The following is a 21,179-nucleotide window of genomic DNA, read 5'->3' on the forward strand; positions in this document are numbered from 1 at the left end:
AACATGCTTCCATTTGTCACTTCAGTCTTTACTCTGAAATACAGGAAGAGAAATCATGGCTGAAACAATTTCTCATGAAACCAGGGGTGTGGTCCAACAGTCAGTTTGGTGAGGAAGGTTCCTAACTGAGAGAAGTGACCCAGAAGTATCTGTGTAGCAGCCACAATGAATCCAGATCATGAGCTTTATTAACTGATCAAAGTCTCTTCTTTCATCTTCTGTATCATTTAGTTTGCATTGGTAATGCCCATTATTGTAATGCTTTTTTAAGACAAGCAAAACTTTATTTCACTTTGGGTTAGCTGGGATAAGTGATGGATGGAGGGAATTTTACTTCAGCCACAGAAATCCTCAACAGGAAGGAGGAGCAGAGTTACAGTGGATCACTATCCAGCAGGGAAACAAGGTTTATTTCAATTTCTTGGCCATGAGTGAGATTTACTGAGTGGGCAAATTAGGGAGACGACACCATCAGATCCCGAGCCCTCCATGTGTTAATCAAGAGACGGCTGCTGTGCTACATCCATAAATAATGAATAAATTAGGAGCTAAAGCTGAAAGGACAGTTTATTTGTACCATCAGTGAAGATATTTTACATTTGAATTTTTTATTTAACATTTGCAAGATTCAATAACATAAAGAACCTGAACAAGAAAACATTTATGTGGATCAAAATACATTAAAACAAAAACTTTATAATAGGAAACAGAGTTTTCAACCAACTGATGAAAAGAAAGCTAACCACTTGACATGAACACTACAGTAGGACAGTTTTGAAAGCTTAAAATGGAACTAGGGGAAGAGTTTGATTCACAGCTGCCTCATCAGATTTTTACAGGAGATTCTATCTGAACTCTGTGGAGCCTGATCTCAAGCTTTTTGAGTCTGACACAGAAACCAGAGGATCTTTCTGTGTCTTCAGATTCACTGTGATCCAGTGATGGGAGTGATTTCAGCCCTGAGTGATCGCGCTGATGTTTGCACAGAGCAGACAATGAGGTGAATGTTTGGGCACATTGGTAACAGTGAAACAGTTTATTAGTAACATGGGATCGTTTGTGTGCAGAGTATGAACTGAGATTCCTGAAGCTCTTGTCACACTGGTCACAGCTGTAGTTTCCTTCCATGTGTGCACGTTCATGAATGTTACGACTACCTGAATGTGAGAAGCTTCTCTCACAGTGTCTGCACTTGTGTGGTTTCTCTCCTGTGTGGACTCGTTTGTGTGTTTTAAGCTGACCTGCAGTGGTGAAGGATGACCCACACTGATCACAGAGGTGCTTTTTAACCCCACTGTGAATCAGTTCATGTTGTTTTAAGTGATTTGTTTTGGTGAAGCTTCTCCCACATTCTTTGCAGTATTTCAGTTTGTCTCCAGTGTGTCTACGTTGATGTACTTTTAGGGTCTTTTGCTGACTGAAAGTTTTTCCACAGAGGTCACAATGAAAGTCTTTCCCACCACCACAGTGATGACAGGGTTGAGAACTGGATCCATCTGTGTCGCTCTGCTTCTAAACAAAGACACAAAGACAGTGTAAGTCAGTCCTTCAACATTTGTATCCTGATTTCGCCTGAAATAAAGAGCATCTCTGCAGACGTCCAACTACATTTGACTGTTTCAGTTAACACACTCAGTTTACTGGGCTGCAATAACTACAATACTACCACCATAATACTACAGTAATACTAAAATCATAACTGAAAGGAAAATCTGAATAATCACTCAGAGCTGCTTTTCCATGCAGTAGAATTGCTAACATGCTAACACAGTTTAATGAGCAGAGTTGTTCCAAACAGTCAGGCTAAAATGACAAGATAACAATATAAATACATACCTCACAGTAGCTGCACTTGTAGAGTCTCTTTCTGGTGTGGATCTGTTGGTGTCGTCTCAGGTGATGTGGAGTTTTAAAAGTCTTCTCACACAGGTCACATTGATAAGGTCTCTCCTCAGTGTGGGTAAACATGTGTCGTTGTAAGTGTGCGTCTGTTGTAAAGTATTTGCCACACTGTTCACAGCAGTACACATCATGTCTGGTGTGAATGCGTAGGTGTGTATTTCGGTACCCTCTCTGGCTGAAGGTTTTTCCACAGATGTCACAGCTGTATGCCTTAATTCCAGAGTGGGTAACTAGATGACTCTGTAAGTGGCTACTTTGAGTAAAAGCTCTGCCACACTGATCACAGCTGTACGCTTTAACTCCACTGTGGATGAGTTGGTGTTCTTTTAGGGAACGCTTGAAGGAAAAAGACTTTCCACACAAGTCACAGCTGAACGGTCTCTCTCCAGTGTGGATGACCTGATGCTGTTTTAGTGAAGCCGTCACAGTAAAACCCTTCCCACAGTCGTCACAGCTGTATGGCTTAATTCCAGAGTGGGTAACTAGATGACTCTGTAAGCTGCTACTGCGAGTAAAAGCTCTGCCACACTGATCACAGCTGTACGCTTTAACTCCACTGTGGACGAGTTGGTGTTCTTTTAGGTGACCCTTCAAGGAAAAAGACTTTCCACACTCGTCACAGCTGAACGGTCTCTCTCCAGTGTGGATGACCTGATGCCGTTTTAGTTTAGCCCTCACAGTAAAACCCTTCCCACACTTGTCACAGCTGTATGGCTTAATTTCAGAGTGGGTAACTAGATGACTCTGTAAGCTTCTACTGCGAGTAAAAGCTCTGCCACACTGATCACAGCTGTACGCTTTAACTCCACTGTGGATGAGTTGGTGTTCTTTTAGGTGACCCTTCAAGGAAAAAGACTTTCCACACTCGTCACAGCTGTATGCCTTAATTCCAGAGTGGGTAACTAGATGACTCTGTAAGTGGCTACTGTGAGTAAAAGCTCTGCCACACTGATCACAGCTGTACGCTTTAACTCCACTGTGGATGAGTTGGTGTGTTTTTAGGTAACCCTTCCTGGAAAAAGACTTTCCACACAAGTCACAGCTGAACGGTCTCTCTCCAGTGTGGATGACCTGATGCCGTTTTAGTGAAGCCTTCAGAGTAAACTCCATCCCACACTCGTCACAGGTGTGTTTTTTCTCTCCCTTTCTTCTGTGAGGTTTGTCGGCCTCCTGAGAGCGCTGACTTCTGGCTCCATGTTGGTCCTGCAGTGACAGAGATACAAACAGAGGCAGTGAGTGAAATGCAGTCGTGGAACAAACTCAACCTTCAAACTCCATTAACACTAGTTTTAAACCTGAAGGTGGAGCGTGGCACCAAACACCTTAAAGGTCTCTTATCCCCACCTGCTGGTAGTTCTAACACATTACATCCAACCTGCTGTTAAAGATAATTCATGACTGTTCAAACACTAAAATCATGCACACACACACACACACACACACACACACACACACACACACACACACACACACACACACACACACACACACACACATTATTTTATAATTTAGATTATTTTGTTGTTTCCTATTACATATTTCTATAATTTGTATAGATTTATACAGAATTATTCAGTGATAATAAATCCTATGTTTGTTTATTCTAAAGGAACCCCGTTAGCTTCCACAACAGATGTTGCTCGTCTTCCGTCAAATACTCACATAAAATATTACACAATAAAGTGGATTCAAGATATCCACATAATTTCACTCTTACATCCACAGTGAGGTTTCACAATTGTTCAAATATAAGCAATCAATAATAATAATAATAATATCAATAACATTGAGGCACATTACACAAGTTTCAAAAACAAATCATGTCTTACAATATTTACAACAACTAAAAGCTCTGTAAATCGGCTTTTAAGTGTTCATTGAAGTTTTGAATAATTCTCTAATTTTTTAAGGCAACTTATTCCACTTAAAAGTTGCTCTAAATGTAACAGTTTTACAAAACGTTACTTTTAACTCGAGCATTTACTAAATTGCAGTTTGTTGAAAACTGTGTAATATGATGATGTATTTCATCTGGATACTGCAGCTGAGCAGAATAAATGTGGTGTGTTTAACAGAATTGCTTTCTTTAGAACTACAAGTAAGCCATAGAATATTTTAGCCTGTACAGGAAGCCAAGAAAGGTTATTATGCATTTGATCAATATTAGTATAGTATGAACATCTTCACACTAATCTGGACGCCTTATTCTGGACTAACTGAAGTCTGTTAAGATCTGTCTTATTAGCTGCTGACCAAATGATTGAACAATACTCCAGATGAGACATTACTAGTGCATTAATGACATCTTTCATAATGAAGAAGTGATACACAAAGAGCATTTCATAGCCATAGCTATGCCTTGTCGGCAGAGTTATGTGACATTAGTGATGTTTGTACTTTCAGCGTTAACTTGGTTTTAAAGCCTTTAAAATATACGCCGTTCAATAGTCGACCTTAATCTGACAGAGAATGTGATGATTTTGTGGATAATTAAAGTCAGTCATATATCCACAAACACAACAAGCTGAAAGTCAGTGATGCTGCTCGGTTTGCAGTCCTGAACATCACGGCACAAGCAGGATTCACTGCACTGTTAATGTTAGCTGTGTTATATTGCTGCCTCTGTTCGGTGGTGTCGAGCCAAACGCACTTTAACGTGTGTTTGAACGAGCTGACGGTTCACTCGTTAAGCTGAAAGAAAGATGCTTTAATCACAGCAGTCACACATGTGTCCACTGCACCATCTGGAACTCTTCTTGTTTACACTCGTAATAACACAAACACTAAATCCTGCTTCTCTGCTGCTGTTGTGTAGCAGTGTGTACACCTGAGACTGTCACCTGTCTGTCTGTCCTGCACTCTCTCTCTGTTTCTTTCTCTCTGATTGTGGAATAAAAGTATGAACATGTGTTTATAAGTTACACTTGTGTCTGAATCCTGCAGCTTATCACACATTTGATTTCCATGTGTGACGACTGCAAGTGTCCAGAGTGAGGACAGACTGAGGGAGCCACTGCTGCACATCATCTGTGAGGCTTTGCAGCCCTGATGATCCACCAGGACAAACTCAGCAGTGTGTGAGGAAGAGGAGGAGGAAGAGCCAGCAGCAGCTGACAGATGGAGAGAATAGACAGACTGTTCCCTGTTTGTGAAGGACTGCTAGGAAAGTTTAACATAACTGTCTGTGCTGAATCAGTCTTATTAGGTAATGTTCAAATAATGTGATCATCCCAGTGTTTCCAGTGTGGGAGAAAGTACTCAGGGCCTTCAAGTTACACACTATGAAAGGCAGCAACAAGTTTAATGTTCAGAAACCTAAAGTCTGTATCAGCAGCAGAATGGAATTAAAAATAAATGTTGGTTTCAGTTCTATGAAGCTTTGAGTATTTTGGATCAGTAGCTGCTGTGTTTGTTGCATCATATTGCTGTAACTGTTTATATGCTTTATGTATATTTCAGTAAAATCATAATTCACGTCGGCAGTAATGACACCCGGTTACGCCAATCGGAGGTCACTATAATCAATATTGAATCTGTGTGCAACGTTGCCAAAACAATGTCGGACTCTGTAGTTTTCTCTGGTCCCCTCCCCAATCAGACCAGGAGTGACATGTTTAGCCGCATGTTCTCCTTAAATTGCTGGCTGTCTGATTGGTGTCCCAGAAACGATGTGGGCTTCATAGATAATTGGCAAACCTTCTGGAGGAAACCTGGTCTTGTTTGGAGAGACGGCATCCATCCCACTTTGGATGGAGCAGCTCTCATTTCTAGAAATATGGACAAATTTATTAAACCCCCCAAAATATGACTATCCAGAGTTGGGACCAGGAAGCAGAGTTGCAGTCTTACACGGCTCTCTGCAGCTTCTCTCCTCCTGCTACCCCCCCAAAAACCCATCTCCATAGAGACTGTGTCAGCTCCCAAAAAGACAAAAAACAAACTAAAAACCAGCAACAAACAACTTAAACATAAACAATTACAAAGAAAGAACAATACAGTATCCACATCTGAACCAAAGAGTAAAACAGTGAAATGTGGATTATTAAATATTAGGTCTCTCTCCTCCAAGTCTCTGTTAGTACATGACTTAATAATTGATCAACAAATTGATTTAACTTCCATGTAGATGCTAAAAATGACAGCCTCAACATGGCATTTAATCTGTTATTAGACTCAATTGGTTTCTCTCAAAATGTAAAAGAACCCACCCACCACTTTAATCACACTCTAGATCTTGTTTTAACATATGGCATCGAACCTGAACATTTAACAGTGTTTCCTGAAAACCCTCTCCTGTCTGATCATTTCCTGATAACATTTACTTTTACAATAATTGATTACACAGCGGTGAAGAGTAGACTTTTTCAAAGTAGATGTCTTTCTGAAAGCGCTGTAACTAAGTTTAAGAATATAATCCACCCACTGTTATCATCTCCAATGCCCTGTACCAACACAGAGCAGAGCAGCTATCTGAACGCTACCCCAACAGAGGTCGATTTTCTTGTTAATAATTTCACCTCCTCACTACGTACGACTCTGGATACTGTAGCTCCTGTGAAAACTAAGGTCTCTAATCAGAAGTACGTGACTCCGTGGTATAATTCTCAAACACTTACCCTAAAGCAGATGACTCGTAAGCTGGAGAGGAAATGGCGTGTCACAAATTTAGAGGATCATCATTTAGCCTGGAGAAATAGTTTGTTGCTTTATAAGAAAGCCCTCCACAAAGCCAGAACATCTTACTATTCATCACTGATTGAAGAAAATAAGAACAACCCCAGGTTTCTCTTCAGCTCTGTAGCCAGGCTGACAAAAAGTCAGAGCTCTTTTGAGCCAACCATCCCTTTAACGTTAACTAGTAATGACTTCATGAACTTCTTCACAAATAAAATTTTTATCATTAGAGAAAAAATGACCAATAATCATCCCACAGATGTAATATTATCTACAGCTACTCTTAGTACCATTGATGTTAAGTTAGACTCTTTTTCTCCAATTGATCTTTCTGAGTTAACTTCAATAATTACTTCCTCCAAACCATCAACGTGTCTTTTAGACCCCATTCCTACAAAACTGCTCAAAGAAGTCCTGCCATTAATTAATTCTTCGATCTTAAATATGATCAACCTATCTCTAATGATCGGCTATGTACCACAGGCCTTCAAGCTGGCTGTAGTTAAACCTTTACTCAAAAAGCCATCTCTAGACCCAGCAGTCTTAGCTAATTATAGGCCAATCTCCAACCTTCCTTTCATATCAAATAGGGCTGGGCGATATGACCCAAAATTCATATCTCGATATTTTTTAGCTTGTTGGCGATATAAGATATATATCTATATATAGAGCAGATGTACATAAAATTTACTCAAAAATAAATTATGAGCATTTATTAAATAATAATGCTCCATAAATAAAAGAAAACAATGTTGTTTTTGTGCATAACAAAAAGCTCACAATTGTGCAGTCAAAATGTAAACTAAAAGACGCTGAGCACAATAACAAAGACAGATTTCACAGCTGCTCAGTTCCCAACTTGTACTGCGTGACTGACAGCCTGGAGTTTGAAATCCGCTTCGCAACCACGTCTCTTAACAGGTGCCATTTATGGTCCTTATACACAGTAGGGTAATATTGTAATATTGTGTTGAAGCACAGTACGTATCACTCCGCGAGGCTCAGCCGTAATGCTCTGACAATCCATCAAGCGGTGCAGCTCCGTAGCTTACCAAAGTCGTACTAAAACATTTTTTGACAGATTGCTGAGCGCTGTGTACCACATAAAATCGGTTCGCAGCCATCAAGCACAACCAGAATTCATACATAAGGCGCGCTGTCAACTTTTGAGAAAATGAAAGGATTTTAGTCCGTGCACCACCTCTGGGCTGCATGCCGTTAGCGTGGTTAGCTCGTTAGCGTGGTTAGCTAGCTAACACGTTGACGGCGTCCAGCCCCACACACGGGTCGATGCGCAGTAACTCGTTAATGGAGATTTGCCGTGTCCATCTTGTCGCTTCCTGCAGGTGAAGCAATGGGGGAGGAGGGGGAGTTGTGTTCAGTGAAGGAGAGGCAAGGCCGAGTAACGTTGTGAAGACGAAAGTGGACGAAAGAGAGGCAAACTTGCGGCTCCACAGGTATAATTATAATGTAACATAGACTATATCGATATAAAGGATATTGTCACATCTTATATCTCGTATAAAAATATATCGATATTTTTTAAAAACTCGATATATCGCCCAGCTCTAATATCAAACATCCTTGAAAGAGTAGTTGTCAAACAGCTAACAGATCATCTGCAGAGGAATGGTTTATTTGAAGAGTTTCAGTCAGGTTTCAGAGCTCAGCACAGCACAGAAACAGCTTTAGTGAAGGTTACAAATGATCTTCTTATGGCCTCTGACAGTGGACTCATCTCTGTGCTTGTCCTGCTAGACCAGGGGTGTCAAACTCAAATACACAGTGGGCCAAAATTCAAAACAGGAACAAAGTCGCGGGCCAACGTTAATATTTATTGAAAAAAATCTTCCTCCAAATATAACAAGGAACCTTTTCTTACAGACTCAAATAAGTTTTGCTGAAAAACTGAATATGGAATAAGAAACGCTTAATACTGAACGATATATAACTTATATAAACATATATAACTTAATATTGCACACATGCAAAATTGAAATTCCAATTAAATAACATATCACTGGAATGCATTTCTTAAGTAAAAATTGTATTTGCAGCCTTCTGATTTAAATTTTAGCAGTAAACTTTTTCCCCAGGCTAATAATAAATGTAAAAATAAAATAACAATAATAAACCACTTAACTAATAAAAATATCATTAAACGTGAAACCATTCAAGCCCATGTCTGGGAGTAGCAAGACAAATTGCACAAAGAAAATGGTAATTATAGCTCAGTTTGCTACACACTGATCTACTCTGATGCGTCCAAGCCAGACACCTGGCATCTCTTCTTGGATGCTAGTTCCTCAATGTCTGGGCTCAGGCTCTGAGCTGAGGAAATCCTCAGGATCGAGTGAAGGTGTTCATCGGTCAGACGTCTCCTGTGAGATGTTTTGGCCATCTTCATTGAGGAGAATAGTTGCTCACATAGGTAAGTGCTGCCGAACATGGAGAGCATCTGAGCAGCGTGGGTCCGGAGCCCAGGCATTGTGTCAGGGATGAAATGTGGAAATTGTGAAGCGCCCACAGCATCATACTTTGATTTCAGCGTGTCACTACACTGGAGTTCAATCAGCTCCATTTGGAGGTTTGTTGGTGCTTTTGCCACGTCAACTGCAAAAGGATTACTGAGCAGTTCAAATCGACATTTCTGGGCGTCAAAGTCGGCAAACCGCCAGGTAAACTCAGTACTGAGTACACAGAGTTTTTCAGCAAACTGTGCACATGGGAACACAGCAGTAGAGATTTGCATGTTCATCGTTTGGCAGCAGGGAAAATGGCCCAGGTTTCCTTGTAGCATCTGATTCTGCCACAAGCACAATTTCGTTTTAAAAGCCCTCACTGCAGTGTACATATCTGTGATGATACGCCCCCGTCCCTGAAGCTGCAGGTTCAGCGCATCGAGATGGCTCGTGATATCACACATAAAGGCCAGCTCACACAGAAACTCTTGCTCCCTGAGCTCAGCTGTGTCTTGCCCTTTGCTTTCCAGAAACTGAAATATTTCCTCGCGTAGCTCGAAACATCTGTTCAGTACTTTCCCTCGGCTTAACCACCTCACCTCCGTGTGATACGGCACGTCTCCGTATTCCGAACCACACTCCTCAAGAAAAGATTTGAATTGGCGGTGATTCAGACCTTTGGCTCTTATAAAGTTAACTACTCGTGTTACTGCGGTCATAACATGTTCCATCTTTAGGGCTTTGCCACAAAGTGATTTTTGATGTATGATGCAGTGATAAACAGTCAGCTCACCTGCACAGTTCTCCGCTCGCATCTTCTCCCGTACCCTGCCCACCAGTCCGCTCCTTTGACCACACATCGCTGGTGCACCATCTGTCGTTAACCCCACAAGTTTTTCCCATGGCAACTTCATTTCAGTTAGACATTTGGAAACCTCTTCAAATATTTCCTTCCCTGTGGTTGTTCCATGCATTGATTTTAATCCTAAAAGTTCTTCCGTAACACAGAGAGTTGAGTCCACACCGCGGATGAAGACTGAAAGCTGGGCAGTATCAGAGGCGTCGCTGCTCTCATCCATAGCGAGGGAGAATGCAACGAAACTGTTTCCCTTCTCCATCAGCTGGTTATTTAGATTGTTGGCAAGTTCACGTGTGCGATCAGCTACTGTGTTTCTGCTCAGGCTAACATTTGAAAATACTTGCTTTTTCTCTGGGCACACTTTCATCATACAACTTTTCACAAACTCTCCCTCACTGAAGGGCCGGGCTGATTTTGCGATCTCTGCTGCCACAACAAAACTAGCCTTTACAGCAGCCTCACTTTGTGATATGGCTTTTTTGAACATAGTCTGTTGTGAAACAAAACTTCTTTTCATCTCTTCTGCTTTCCGGCGCCTTTGAGTCATGTCCAGGTCCTTGTACTTCTCTTGGTGTTTCGTTTCATAGTGTCGTCTAATGTTGTACTCCTTGGTTAAAGCCACATGAGCTCCACATACAAGACAAACAGGTCTGTCTTTTACATAGGTAAACAGATATTCTGTCTCCCACCTGTCCAGGAAGCTCCTGTTTTCGTTCTTTCTTTTCGCCATTTTGGGAGAGGTAGCGCGGCAGTATTCATGCGGTTGCTATGACTACAGTAAACAGAGGAGAGGGCGTTAATGGGTCCTGTCCTGACTGACGCGCCAAAACGCCAACAGAGCATTCTGGGAGTTGTAGTATTAGCAGTACATGCGCTGCATAAGACCGGCGGGCCAGCTCTAATAGTAATTTGGTATGGCCTCGCGGGCCAAATGTAATTAGGCTGCGGGCCAAATTTTGAGTTTGACACCTATGTGCTAGACCTTAGTTCAGCGTTCGATACTGTCGACCATAATATCCTATTAGAGCGATCAGAACATGCTGTAGGTATTACAGGTACTGCGCTGCAGTGGTTTGTATCATATCTATCTAATAGACTCCAATTTGTGCATGTAAATGGAGAGTCCTCTTCACACACTGAGGTTAATTATGGAGTTCCACAGGGTTCAGTGCTAGGACCAATTCTGTTTACATTATACATGCTTCCCTTAGGCAGCATCATTAGAAGACATAGCATATATTTACACTGCTATGCTGATGACACCAAGCTCTATCTGTCCATGAAGCCAGATAACACACACCAATGAGTTAAACTGCAAGAATGTCTTAAAGACATAAAGACCTGGATGGCCGCTAACTTTCTGCTTCTTAATTCAGATAAAACTGAGGTTATTGTACTCGGCCCTGAAAATCTTAGAAATATGGTATCTAAGCAGATTCTTACCCTGGATGGCATTACCTTGGCCTCCAGTAACGTTGTGAGAAACCTTGGAGTCATTTTTGACCAGGACATGTCCTTCAACGCACATATTAAACAAATATGTAAGACTGCGTTCTTCCATTTGTGCAACATCTCTAAAGTTAGAAATATCCTGTTTCAGAGTGACGCTGAAAAACTAGTTCATGCATTTATTACTTCCAGGCTGGACTACTGTAATTCATTATTGTCAGGATGTCCTAAAAACTCCCTGAAAAGCCTTCAGCTAATCCAAAATGCTGCAGCAAGAGTCCTGACAGGGACTAGAAAGAGAGAGCATATTTCTCCTGTTTTGGCTTCCCATCATTGGCTTCCTGTTAAATCCAGGATTCAAAATCCTGCTCCTCACATACAAGGTCTTAAATAATCAGGCCCATCTTATCTTAATGACCTTGTAGTACCATATCACCCTATTAGAGCACTTCGCTCTCGCTCTGCAGGCCTACTTGTTGTTCCTAGAGTATTTAAAAGTAGAATGGGAGGCAGAGCCTTCAGTTTTCAGGCCCCTCTTCTGTGGAACCAGCTTCCAGTTTGGATTCAGGAGACAGACACCATCTCTACTTTTAAGATTAGGCTTAAATCTTTCCTTTTTGCTAAAGCATATAGTTAGGGCTGGACCAGGTGACCCTGAATCCTCCCTTAGTTATGCTGCAATAGACGTAGGCTGCCGGGGGATTCCCATGATGCATTGAGTTTTTCCTTTCCAGTCACCTTTCTCACTCACTATGTATTAACAGACCTCTCTGCATTGAATCATATCTGTTATTAACCTCTGTCTCTCTTCCACAGCATGTCTTTATCCTGTCTTCCTTCTCTCACCCCAACCGGTCACAGCAGATGGCCGCCCCTCCCTGAGCCTGGTTCTGCCGGAGGTTTCTTCCTGTTAAAAGGGAGTTTTTCCTTCCCACTGTTGCCAAAGTGCTGCTCATAGGGGGTCATATGATTGTTGGGTTTTTCTCTGTATCTATGAAGCGCCTTGAGGCGACTTTTGTTGTGATTTAGCGCTATATAAATAAAATTGAATTTAATATATTCTGAGCTAAGTTGATCTATAGTGTTACATCATATTCTATAAGGATGTTATGTGTTTGTAGACTTTCTGCCCAGTTTGACCCATTTAGCAGAAGTCAGCCTGTTTAAGGCTCTGATGTCTATTCTGTGTGACTTAAAGCAGTTATGACATGGTCCGATTTTCTCACCCAATAAAGGAATATTTCATATATCAGTCTACTCTTCATTCTATCAGACACAGTTATCACACCACCTACATTTGCTTTTACACATATATGTAAACATTGAGCCAAATGTAATAATGCCAACATACTGAAGGAACAAAATTTGTCTCTTATATATGAGACATCTGTATACACACTGTCACAGATACTTGTCTGTAAGTGAAGTGATTAATATGATAACTATAATATTGGCCATATCATATTTACACTGACTTTAGTCTCATGAACAACATCAGCTAATTGTTATTTACAGCTAATCTTAAACGACTGTTCAGCACAGAAATGAAGCCCAACAATCATGTTTCACAGTCCTGTGGTCTCAGCCTCAGATACTCATCAGATCACACAGAGCTCATGTAGAAACAAATGAACTAAATATGTTCTCCTTCATTTCTGTCAAACAAAGCTGTATGAAACGTTTCCAGCTGTTAGTATCATGGTTGCTAGGCAACCTGGGCAGCGCGACGGAGGCTAGACGTCCCATTTCACGAGCCTACGAGCCTCGCACTTCGGCCTTAGCGGTCTTTGAGTACGCGGCCCTTGAGGACTTTAAAGCTGCAGAACCTGAATCGGGATACAGCCATGATGATCTCCAGCCTCGTGCTCGCCAACATTCTCACCTGAGTTAAGAAGACGATCACTGAAATGGTCTCAGCAGGTCCTTTGATGACAGCAATGAAATGCAGTGGTAAGGCTTTTTGGGGATTAAGTTCGTTTTCATGGCAAAGAAGGACGATGCAGTTCATCTGATCACTCCTCATAACATTCTGGAGTGCAGGCAAAATGCTATTATAAAATCTTAAGCAGCAACTTCTCCAGGTTCCAATATTTATGCAATTCTCAAACCTTTTGGCCACGACTGTATAACCTCTTCTGAAGTTTAGTGGATATTATACATGGTTATGCTCAGGATGTGTCGGCCAGTTTCCACTGGAAACGCCTTTTGGTTAAACTGTCAGCGAGGAATTTGCATTTGCACTGTTACATTTTTATATAACTTTAATGCACATAAACAACAGCTGCTTGTTTCAGTGAAAATACATTGATGGGTTTTTAATAAAGTTGTGCAGCTGTAAAGTATTTTGTCTGGTGTCAATTCTATCGTCAGCTACATCGTTATGGCAAATGTTCAAATGTATATGGTGATAAATATCTTTGGTCATATGGTCCTGCTCTGTCTGTCACCTTCTGTGTTGAGCTCATTGTTTCCTCTGTAGTGGCTGAGCTGAGTCCAAGTAGCTGAAAATGTTCCTCTGCTGCTCCGTCAGACTCTCCTCCTCCTGCTGATCAGCTGGGACACAAAACAGATCTTTGTTAGGCTCCACACTGCACTGAAGAGTCAAAGTGTCTCATATGTTCATCTGACAAGTAAAAGAACACATTTTTGTTTCCCGAGGTGGGCAACTTGTTGGAAACAAACACAAAAGCTTTGAGCACTGATACCTGCCATTGCTGGCATTGAAAGATGCAACGCCAGCAATGTGGATTGTCAAGACTCAAACCAATCATCAAGCAAAGACAACAGGGATCATTTGTTTCTGTTTATTTAGCATTCACAGCATTTGTAGTTGCCTTCTGTGCAGGGGAAGTCCACGCACACTGTGTGGTACCGCCATCCGCAGAAGGTGCATTCAACCTCTGTAAGAGAAACGAGATTGTCTGAGACTGAAATGATATTCACTAAAGAAGTGGTGATTTGTAAAACTTCACATTTTGATCCGGGACGTACTCTGCATGAAAACAAGCGCTCACTCTTCCTGCTCAACAAATGACAAGGGCGGAGCCTTATACCACGTGATACAGAAGCTGTGCCGTGTGATGCTAAAATTAGCAGGGAAAAAACCACGGAGAGCACGTCAGGGATGACGAGAAAGTGACAGGAGAAAATCCGTCCCGGTCAACCACCCAAACATCAATAACGGGAACCTTATACAGCGCTTCCCTATACACGTCGAACTCCCGCAGGCACAAAGACATTACGGAGGCTATCACTTATCACCTGACCAAAGATATGGCTCCATCAACACTGTGCAAAACGAGGGATTTAGGAAAACGATCAACACCCTAGACAAACGCTACACAGTGCCGTCCCGCAACTATTTTTCTATTGTTGCACTACCTGCTCTGTACACGCAGCGTCGAGCAACGGTGGAGACGGAATTTCAAGCAGGACAACATTTTGCTGCAACAACAAAACGTGAGACATTTGTTGTTTTATGTTTATTTATTGTTATGAGAGAATCATGATCTCAATTCTAAGCCAAAACATCGTGATTCTCATTTTATGCAAAATCGTGCAGCCCTAACATTAACACAAAACTATTGTTTCACCAGAGAAACACACATGAAGAGAGAGAGAGAGACAATAACAGCTACCAAACAGTCGTCATAATTCGTCACACAATGAGAAAAGGACAAATCAACAAGTAACAATGACTAATTAATATTAAAATCTGTAACATAATGTATTGTTTGGCGTTTAGTCTGATTGGTTCAGGATGACCTGCCATTATCCAATCACACGTCTGCTTACCTGCATCTTTTCTCTTTTTTCTAACCTGAGCACCTGATGGCTTTGAACTTTTGTTGTCCATCTTCCATTGGTTTGAATTTTGCGCTCCAGTACAAACACAAATCCCCCAACCCGAGGATCAGCACAATTAACCTAACAGCAGGCACGTGCAGAGGGGGGGGGCTAGAGGGGCTTGAGCACCCGCCCCTTTCCTGATGGGTGCCCAAGGTGCCCTTTTGTTGAGGCAACTTTTTTTTTAAAAATTATTATTTTATTTTTTTTAATGTGTGTGTGCGTGCGGAGTCCTGTCTGTGCCCCTCAACAATAATATTTAACTATTAATCACATTTTGCTAAATAAAAGGATCTGGCTTCCATCAGTCACATGATCACATTTAACCAATGATCGCCCTTGACGGCAGAACGCGCTGGTTACGAGCCGGGAACGAGCTCACAAAGAGCACGCGCATTTTTAGCGGTCCGGAGCTGTAGGAGAAACACAAGTTAACTCAGAGACACAGACTGATGCGACACAACCAGTAAGTAGGTGTACAGCGCACACTGTAGTGTGTAGCACACAGGAGTATTAGCTTATTACGTACACGTTGGTAAGCTGTCTTGTTGCTACTGACGAACTGAAACAAACGAGCGTGCTGTGTGTGCAACAGCGCGACAAACATTACCTGTCCTTTTATTAACTGCACAGGTAGTGCTGGTCACAGCTGCTGGCTACCTGTGTAAGGCTGTCATGGGTCTGTAGCTCTGTCACCGTTTTAGGGAACATATTTAGTTTTAAAGTAAGTTTCCGGGCTTTTCCTGCCTTTCTGGAGGGATTATATTTCACTAAAAAACGATCTAATATGCATGTCCACATAATTATGCATTATTATAATTATAATATATTAAAAACACACGCTGTATTTTAAAGAACATACATTAAGAAGCAGATTATATTAGATTTATATTTTAAATAAGACAAAAGATTGTATCTCTACAGTTTAAAAATGTAATAAGCTTTGCCTCTGCACAGAGTGGATAGTGAAACAAATGGAATCATCATAAATACATTATTTCATATTTATTACTTCCCCCTCCTCTTTGCTTTATTATTGTAGCTCTAGTAATAAATAATAATGTAAGGATTCTGGATCAGCACCATGATGCCCATAGTATATACAGTATTCTGAAGAAGGTCTAAAATGTCACTGTGTGTGCATGTGTGTGTTTTATTTAGATGGATTTTTAAAAAAAATATTACTCATGATATAACATTGTGCAGACATGCCTGGTAAGGACATGAGGAGGAAACAGTAGGAGCTGTGTGAGGCTACTAAAGGCAGGGCTATAACATTTTTCTGTCATCATTTTATTATAGATTAAGTGCTGGAGTTGTTAGGTGTGGATAATTAGATTATAGTTTATTGCAATAGCAAGTTGTGCCTTGTTCTCACATAGCAAGTGCAGAGTGATATATGAAATGATGGGATGGAAGGAAGAAGAGAAGCAAAGAGTGATTCACAGGCAGAGCCTAAATTATTTCTCACAGTTTTTTGTTGCCTTATGGTTCCAAGCGCTGTCACCAATCTTTGCACTTTGTTATTATCTCATGACACTTGTTTAATCAGCTACCATCTCTCCTGTGGACTTTTTACTGTCTACAGTCTCAGACCAACACAGCCCTGCCCTCATAGCTGGACTGGCCATCGGGCATACCGGGCATTTGCCCGGTGGGCCGCTGGCGATTTTTTGTTTTTTTTTGGGGAAGGGTATAAACAATGAAAGGTGTTGGATTGGCCAATTGGTCATGATCGACTCTGGGCTGGACCAATTACAGCCGAGGAGGTCGGATGCACCCTCCCCCTTGTTTAGCAATCTTATAGACGAACTAAAGAAAATGGAGAACAAAAAAAGGAAAGGAGGTGCCGAAAAAATTAGGGCCAAAAAGAAACAAGCCCTTCAGGCAGACGCTGCCAAATGTGTGAAAATTACTGAATTGTTTGGTGGTAGCTATGGCATAGCTTCCATAGATTTAGCAAGATCAGCAAGTGGTGGAGGCCAGCAGGTGGATGAAGGAAAGGGGAGGCAAGAGAGAGAGAGATGGAAGAGCAAGAGAGAGAGATGGAAGAGCAAGAGAGAGAGCTGGAAGAGCAAGAGAGAGAGATGGAAGAGCAGGAGAGAGAGATGGAAGAGCAGGAGAGAGAGATGGAAGAGCAGGAGAGAGAGATGGAAGAGCAAGAGAGAGAGAGCCAGGGCATCGATTACTTTGCTCGCCCTGAACCTGCCATATTACAGGCCTTCTTAGATTACCACCCACAGCAGAACAGTAGCAGTGCAGTTGTGATGAGGGTGTTCAGCTGTAAAGATGGCACCAACAGGAAGTGGCTTACTTATTGCAAAGAACGCCATTTATTGTTCTGCTTTGTGTGTCTGGCATTTGCAAGGCTGACTGACACCAGCACATTTATAACAGGCATGAGTGACTGGCGACATATACATCTGCGCACAGAGGAGCATGAAAAGAGCAATACACACCAGACCTGTGCTGAAGCTTTTTTCTTAAGGTGCTCAAAAGGCAACATCAGGAGCTTGTTTGCTGGCAGTCAGTTGTCAGCTCACAGAGCACAAGTGAAAAAGAGACGGCAAGTTTTAGAGCGTATAGTGGATGTGATCAAAGTACTTGGGAAGAGGGGACTCAGCTATAGGCATGTGGAGAATGAGGCTGCATACACTTTAGGTGATAACACCATCGATCATGGTAACTTTCTGGAACGGATTGTGTTATTAGGCAAGTATGATATGTGCCTTGGAGAACATTTGAATGACTGCATTGAAAAAAGCAAGAAGTTGCATCAGACCAGTGGATCAAGAGGTAGAGGATCTCTCATCACCCTACTCTCCAAAACAACTGTCAACTCAGTGATTGATGCACTTGGCCATCTCCTTCAAGAGAGCATCGCCAGTGATGTCCAGAAAGCTGGGATGTTTTCTGTTCAGCTAGACACAACCCAAGACATCACAGGTTATGATCAGTGTTCAGTAATCATCAGGTATGTTACTGAGTCTGTGCAGGAGATGCTTGTCTCCATAGTGAGGTGCGAAGCATCCACGGGGCAGTACTTTGTAAACTTGCTTTCCGGAGTTTTAGAGCATCTGAATCTAGACAAGGCCATGTGCATTGGGAATGCATTGCATGCCGGGAACTCCTGGCAAAACAATCCAAGTACCGCATCAAATACAAGCATTTGCAATTGCAGCACCGCAAAACGTTCATTCTCCGGTTCCAATACCTTCTTGTCTTTTCTTTGCCGCACAAAAAAGGTATGTACAAAACGACGGAGAACAATGCCGGTCCGTACAAAGACAGACTCGACGAAAAGACAAAGAAAAGATACGAGGAAAAATCAAAGGAGTGAAAGGGTCAGACCCTTACGAGCACACAGAGGGACAAAAGACGTTAGCGTGCTGCCCAACTTTCACCACGCTCAGATTTATAATTATACGGTTCTTGGAGTGAGTGCATACACTCATGAAGTTTAGTAACTTCAGGTCACTGCAACAAGCCCAGGTACAGTTTACCGACGGATGGGTAGAGGACCTTGAAATGCACCGAAAGACCATCGTACGAACAAAGGTAAGTTTACCTTTGTTCGTCTCACAAATCGTCGTCATAAATACACATTCGTTAACCGTGTATTAATATAACCTTTGAGCTCAACGGTAATTAATTAGTAGTGGAAAAATAATTGTAATATTTGAGCCATTTCTGCTGTCCAACTACTTCTTACAAAATACATTTTTAATGTTAATTAGATTTTTTTTACGGCAGAAATAAAGGTTATATAAAAGTCACTGCCACAGACTGATTGCGGCTTCTACCTTGTTACACTAATGTTGTTTGTAGCTCAGTATGACTTTGTGTCATCCATGAGGGATGCATTTGACATATGTTTCACATATTATAGCCCAACAAGTTATTTATAGCAATTTAAATACGAGCAATCAGTTTCTTTGCAAATACCGGAAATCAGTTTTTGGCAGACAATCACTTTTTGGCACAACACCGGCTATTGCAGTTAATAATACAGCAGCTTCTTGCCATTTTTTGTGTTTCTTTTTATCGCTGTGTAACTGAGTTCAATTGAAAGCCTGTATGCACTAGTACCGCTTGCCAAAAGTTCCCAGAATCCTTTGCGGTTTTATCCATGAATGACGTCACATTTTTGGTGGGCCGGTCTCCAGTCAAAATGCCCGGGCCGATTTTTTGTCCCAGTCCAGCCCTGCCTGCCCTCCAGCACTATCCACAGCAACCCCTCAACAGCAACATTGTACCCATCAGGTAAAGCATCGGCTACGTTTGCTTTGCCTTGTTGCCCATATTAGATTCTTGATGAAAGTGTGTTGTTGTTATTCAGCCTGGTTCAATGTGCCCCTTTTTAACTTTGAGCACCCGCCCCTTTAAACCTCTCTGCACGGCCCTGCCTAACAGACCTACACCTTAGTTCACAGATTCACTTTGTCTAAGGTTGATTTCTGGGATTTCACACAACCCAGGATTCAGATCGTGAATCCATGATGGGCTTGGATTTACATCATTATCAATGAAATGTGCTCTACTTGGAAGCAGCCGGCCCCGCCCCTTTTGACGGGTTGTGTGAGACTTTAAATCATCAAACTGTAAATTATAAATTTAAATTGTTATTGATCCTTTACCCCGAGTCCTAAAGTGTAGATTTATTTTCTTACTCTTCTTATATTTATTGTTTGTTTACTTGCACCGCTGTAACTGCAGCCTCGTCGTCTCGTCTCTCTATATGCTGGACTGTCTGTAGCGGAGATGACAATAAAGTTTACTTTGACTTCAGCAGCGCGCAGGCGCACCGAGGGCTCTCGCGCTCACTTTATAGAATTTAGAAAAAACATGGGTGCAGATTATAAGTCTGTATCATAATATCTGTTTGTTGTTTTTATTTTGTTTTGCGAGTTGGTTATTAGATGCCGCTCCAGCCAGCCAGAGACTCCCCGCCGCCCCGCCCTCTCCTCCCTGTGCCGCCAGCAGCAGGCGCACCTCGCAAACGGAGGGCGCCCTTACTCCCAGCAAATGGCTGATAGAAAACCGATCGGTGCCTACGAATTTCCCAATATGCGCTGGCATGACGTCGGGGAAGCATGGGTACGACCGATTATTTTATTTTTTTCTTGCCCGTGATGCCCCCCCCACCACGATGCATTCTATTGGTTTGCACACTTACACACACCCAGCTGTGGTTTCCTGTTTTGCTGGACTCTGGAGAGCCCCGCCTTTAACGCTCTTCTCTCACAGAGAGCAACAGAAAACTTGGAAAAACTCCAGATTGACTGAACTCAGTTCAAAGTTACCTTGACACCTTTAGATGTGAGACGTAGTGATGGTCCGCTTGAAGCTGACGCTCCGGTGCGTGTGTCAGAAAGATCAGCGCGCTGCTTCAGAAGCACCGTGTCGAGGCTTGATTCGTTTGGCCAGAGTCACGTGATCAGTGACGTCTGAAGCTTCGTTTAGAACGTACCTCTTTTTAAATCGAACTTTATTGAAACACAATGAGTATACAACATACAAACAGATGAAGTTTACAAAAGAACAGAACATGAACATACAGAACCAGGAGTAAAAAAATTATGATATGAGTAGGCGAAAAAAATCAACATATAAATATTGTTCTGAGAGGCTTTTTGTTGGTTGAGTCTGAAATTGATTGTATGTACAATTCATATCCTTATAAAACGGCAGAAATATGGTGTTTTATTAATAAACTTACATTTATGGATATAAAATAGCTAAAAGTATTAACAAATATTTTATAAAAAACATTTATCATTCTTCCTGGGGAACTTAAAGAAAAAGAATAAAACATTTTCCCATCGTAAAGAAAACTCCCTTAAAATATGGACAATAACAAAACTGCTAAATTCTTCCAGAATCTCTGTGTAGAGGAACCAAAAGAGATGTGCCACAGTTTCTGGATGATCCCCACAGAAAGTTCAATTAGTATTTATGTCTCTTTTAAATGTTACCATATAGTGACT

The 21,179-nt window shown here is 41.7% G+C and overlaps 1 protein-coding gene across 4 annotated transcripts; it reads right to left on the bottom strand.

Annotated features, from left to right (window-relative positions):
• Nucleotides 1–1,644: 1,644 nt before the first annotated feature.
• LOC308398272 (uncharacterized protein) lies at nucleotides 1,645–20,617 on the bottom strand. 4 transcript variants are annotated; one of them, XM_080884806.1, is made up of 4 exons: nucleotides 14,338–14,692; nucleotides 14,181–14,246; nucleotides 9,832–13,899; nucleotides 1,645–3,105 (listed from the first exon to the last, which is right to left on the bottom strand). In XM_080884806.1, exons 3-4 carry the CDS (start codon nucleotides 9,910–9,912, stop codon nucleotides 1,804–1,806), a joined length of 1,383 nt encoding a protein of 460 aa, XP_080740932.1. In that variant the 5' UTR covers nucleotides 9,913–13,899; nucleotides 14,181–14,246; nucleotides 14,338–14,692; the 3' UTR covers nucleotides 1,645–1,803. The 4 variants fall into 4 exon arrangements, with proteins under 4 accessions (XP_080740932.1, XP_080740931.1, XP_080740933.1 ...); XM_080884805.1 differs by lacking the exons at nucleotides 14,181–14,246; nucleotides 14,338–14,692 and adding an exon at nucleotides 20,496–20,553; XM_080884807.1 differs by lacking the exons at nucleotides 14,181–14,246; nucleotides 14,338–14,692 and adding an exon at nucleotides 20,496–20,617 and having other exon boundaries at nucleotides 1,647–3,105; nucleotides 13,794–13,899.
• Nucleotides 20,618–21,179: the final 562 nt, after the last annotated feature.

Source organism: Rhamphochromis sp. 'chilingali' (genome assembly GCF_963969265.1).
Source record: "Rhamphochromis sp. 'chilingali' genome assembly, chromosome: 1".
NCBI classification, from domain to species: domain Eukaryota; kingdom Metazoa; phylum Chordata; class Actinopteri; order Cichliformes; family Cichlidae; genus Rhamphochromis; species Rhamphochromis sp. 'chilingali'.